Source organism: Oryzias melastigma, linkage group LG22 (assembly GCF_002922805.2).
Source record: "Oryzias melastigma strain HK-1 linkage group LG22, ASM292280v2, whole genome shotgun sequence".
Lineage (NCBI taxonomy): Eukaryota > Metazoa > Chordata > Actinopteri > Beloniformes > Adrianichthyidae > Oryzias > Oryzias melastigma.
In genome coordinates, this window is record NC_050533.1 from 15864739 (window position 1) to 15867800 (window position 3062).

The following is a 3062-nucleotide window of genomic DNA, read 5'->3' on the forward strand; positions in this document are numbered from 1 at the left end:
TCCATCAGGGACGCTTTTAAATCAACTCAAGAGAAGATGATGGAAGTGGATCTGAATCTGAAGTGCTTTAAAACTTCCTGTAAACTTCTGAATTCACTCATCTAGAACGACTTTTCCATTTCTTGAGAGCACTGACCTCGGCACCGGCTTCTGGAGATGAAGTTTGGTGTAAGAGATGTTCCACTTTCCAGGCTGGTGGCTGTCCAGGAAACGTTTGGCGCTCAGAACGGTGTTCTACAGACAAACAAACTGTTTCTTTTCCTCTTCTTTCAACAGATCATCTTTCTTCAGCAACTATTTCTATTCTGTTCAGTGAAAGTACTTGTTCAAAGTGAAAGCAGCTGGACAAAACAAGATCTCACCGCCATCAGCATGGCTACAGTCATAGGTCCCACTCCCCCAGGCACCGGTGTGATGAAGCTCGCGTGCTCCTTGGCTGACTCAAAGTGGACGTCTCCCACCACCCTCTTTCCACTGGCTTTGGTTTCATCTGAACCAGAGAATCACAAAAGCTCAGCAGCGTAACAGCGACTCCTGCATCTACCAACACTGACCGCACTGATACCTGGAACGTGGTTGATGCCACAATCGATGACCACCGCCCCCTTTTTGATCCACTCTCCTTTCACCATCTCAGCTTTCCCGATGCCGACGACCAGGATGTCTGCTTTACCCACCTGGACATAGATGTTGAAAGTTGTGAAAGGCAGCCACATGGTGGCAGCAAAGGTCTCCTTTCAAGAGGTTTTCACAGGTTATTAGCTGCAGTCAACAAGTCTACCAGAATGCATTCAAAAATGGGATGAAATTTCAGATTAAAGATGTGTAATTTTTTATTTAATTAATTGCAAAATTCACAATACAAGGAGATTTTTTCCTCATTCTGTTGCATGTAGGAATTTTCCTACAAAGATACTCAAACCCTAAAACCATTTAAATCTATGACAACCCCACATTCTCAACAAGAGAAAACATGATGCAAATTTTAAAGCAATCAACTCAAATCTTCTAGCTATGGCACAATAAAATATATATATCTATTAATTCAGTTTAGCTGCTTATCAACATCAGCAGAGTCCTAAAGATTAATTAGTGTAGTTTGTTCTGTGATTAAAGATCTATGTGAGGATAATTTTATGTATTAGTGAAACTACACGTTTTTCTGTTGCAAGAAGCTCTTGTAGCAACTCTGGTTAATCTAAAGATCTTATGCTAAATGTAAGAAGAAAAAAGTAGAAAAAGCGTTCTGAATTTCCAAATAAAGCTATTTCATTCAAGCCTTTAGGTTACTTATTTATAAATTTGCCATATTTAACTCATCTATTCTTGCTCTTATCATCTATGCTAAAAAAAAAAAACTCTTTATTCTGTTTTTTTTTGTAATTTTTACACACAAATCTGATGTGAGACTCTTCACGTCTCCAAGATTCGTGTGTAAGTGATGTGATGTGAATGCTGGATCATCAAAGTTTTCCTATGAACTTGTATTGTGAATAATATCAGGTAAAAACTTGGAATTTTCCCACTTTCTTAAACAGTTATACCCAATATTTTTTTAAAGTCTAAATATGCATTTTTTAAACACTCAACACAAAAAGTTTTTCTATTTTCAGCGCTCCATTGCGTCTGCACTTTCCCTCCCAGAGGCTTCGCCACGGAGCTCTTCCACAAGCGCCGGTTCCCATTCACGACGATAGCAGGCGGCGCGAGATCCGCCTCGACACTCAGAGAGCGTGTCCTGCTCCGCTCCCTTAAAAATGCTTATTTAGACTTTTTATGTTAATTATTGAGCCATATCTGCTTAAGAAAGTAAAAAAATTTCAAGTTTTTACCAGAAAATATTCACAATCTAAGTTCAAAGCGGCTGATAAGAAAACCCTGATGACCCAACATTTTAGTGGCATTTAAACGCATCACTTACATACAAATCTGGAGATGTGAAGAGTCTCACATCAGATTTTATCAGACGATTCCTGCCTACTTTTAAAAGATTTGTGTGTAGTTAGTTTCAAGCTGTTGTAGTTTTAAGTTGTGCATGTGTAATTAAATGAGACTATATTCTCTCCATACCAGGACTCCCATCGATGGTGACATTTGTGTAAAGAGTAACCAGATTTTCCTTAAAAAAAAAAAAAAAACCTGCTATTTTAGGACTAAACATTGCAATATATTTGAACTAAAAAGATGTAAACTAAAGCAAAAAAATGTTTTGATGTAAGATTTTAATCCAATGTCTGTAATGTAGTTAACATTTAGCACGCTTTTTTTTTTATATTGGGGGCCATAAAATGAGTAGATCTGCACTGAATCAAGCAGAAGGTAACTGAGATTTACCTCTCCGGGAAGGTCAGCTGTTTTTGAATGGCAGGTGGTGACGGTGGCGTGGTTCCACAGCAGCAGATCATGCATCGGAGCGCCGACGATCTTACTGCGACCGATCACCACCGCCCTCTTCCCGGCCACAGTCACACCTGTGCAGACAGTCGGATCCATCAGACTAGTCCCAAACATGAGCCGTTTTACCCGGAAACGCAGTTTCAAAAGTCGACGTCACCTGTTTGTCTGATCAGCTCCATGCAACCGTTTGGAGTGCAGGGGATGAAGCATTCACCAAGATCCCCCCGTGACAACTTCCCTGCATTTATGCTGGTCAGTCTGTGAAGAAATGATCATGAATGAGACTATCAGCTTCCAAAAATCAAGTCAAAACAACATAAAATTAGGCAAATCCACTCTTTAATTCCTGCAAGTTTAAGTCTGCTCCTACCCGTCTACGTCTTTCTCTGGCGCCACGGCGTTTGTCACCTTCTCTGTGTTGATTTTGTTGATCGAATCTAAGGGCAGCTGCACGATGAGGCCGTGGATGGAGGAGTTCTCGTTCACCTCTGTGATGGCGTGAAGAACCTGTTGGCAAACACTCTCTTCTCACTACATGTTCTTTCTTCAAGGTGCAATCTAATTGGACAGACAACCGACTTTCCACAATAAAAGCACTAAAAAAGTTTTTTTTTTTTGTTTTACACAAAAACATGAACATTTTTGTTTTGATTAAACTACAGCAA

General features: G+C 39.9%; 1 protein-coding gene across 1 annotated transcript in view; it reads right to left on the bottom strand.

Moving 5' to 3' along the window:
• The window catches only part of mthfd1b (methylenetetrahydrofolate dehydrogenase (NADP+ dependent) 1b), a 13346-nt gene that overhangs the window by 7144 nt on the left and 3140 nt on the right, over window positions 1-3062 (bottom strand). The window contains exons 5-10 of the mRNA XM_024269026.2: window positions 2768-2904; window positions 2555-2655; window positions 2335-2471; window positions 566-677; window positions 363-490; window positions 137-234 (exon numbers count right to left, since the gene is read on the bottom strand). Of these exons, the coding sequence (XP_024124794.1) occupies window positions 137-234; window positions 363-490; window positions 566-677; window positions 2335-2471; window positions 2555-2655; window positions 2768-2904 (713 nt within the window). The remainder of the gene's footprint in view (window positions 1-136; window positions 235-362; window positions 491-565; window positions 678-2334; window positions 2472-2554; window positions 2656-2767; window positions 2905-3062) is intronic.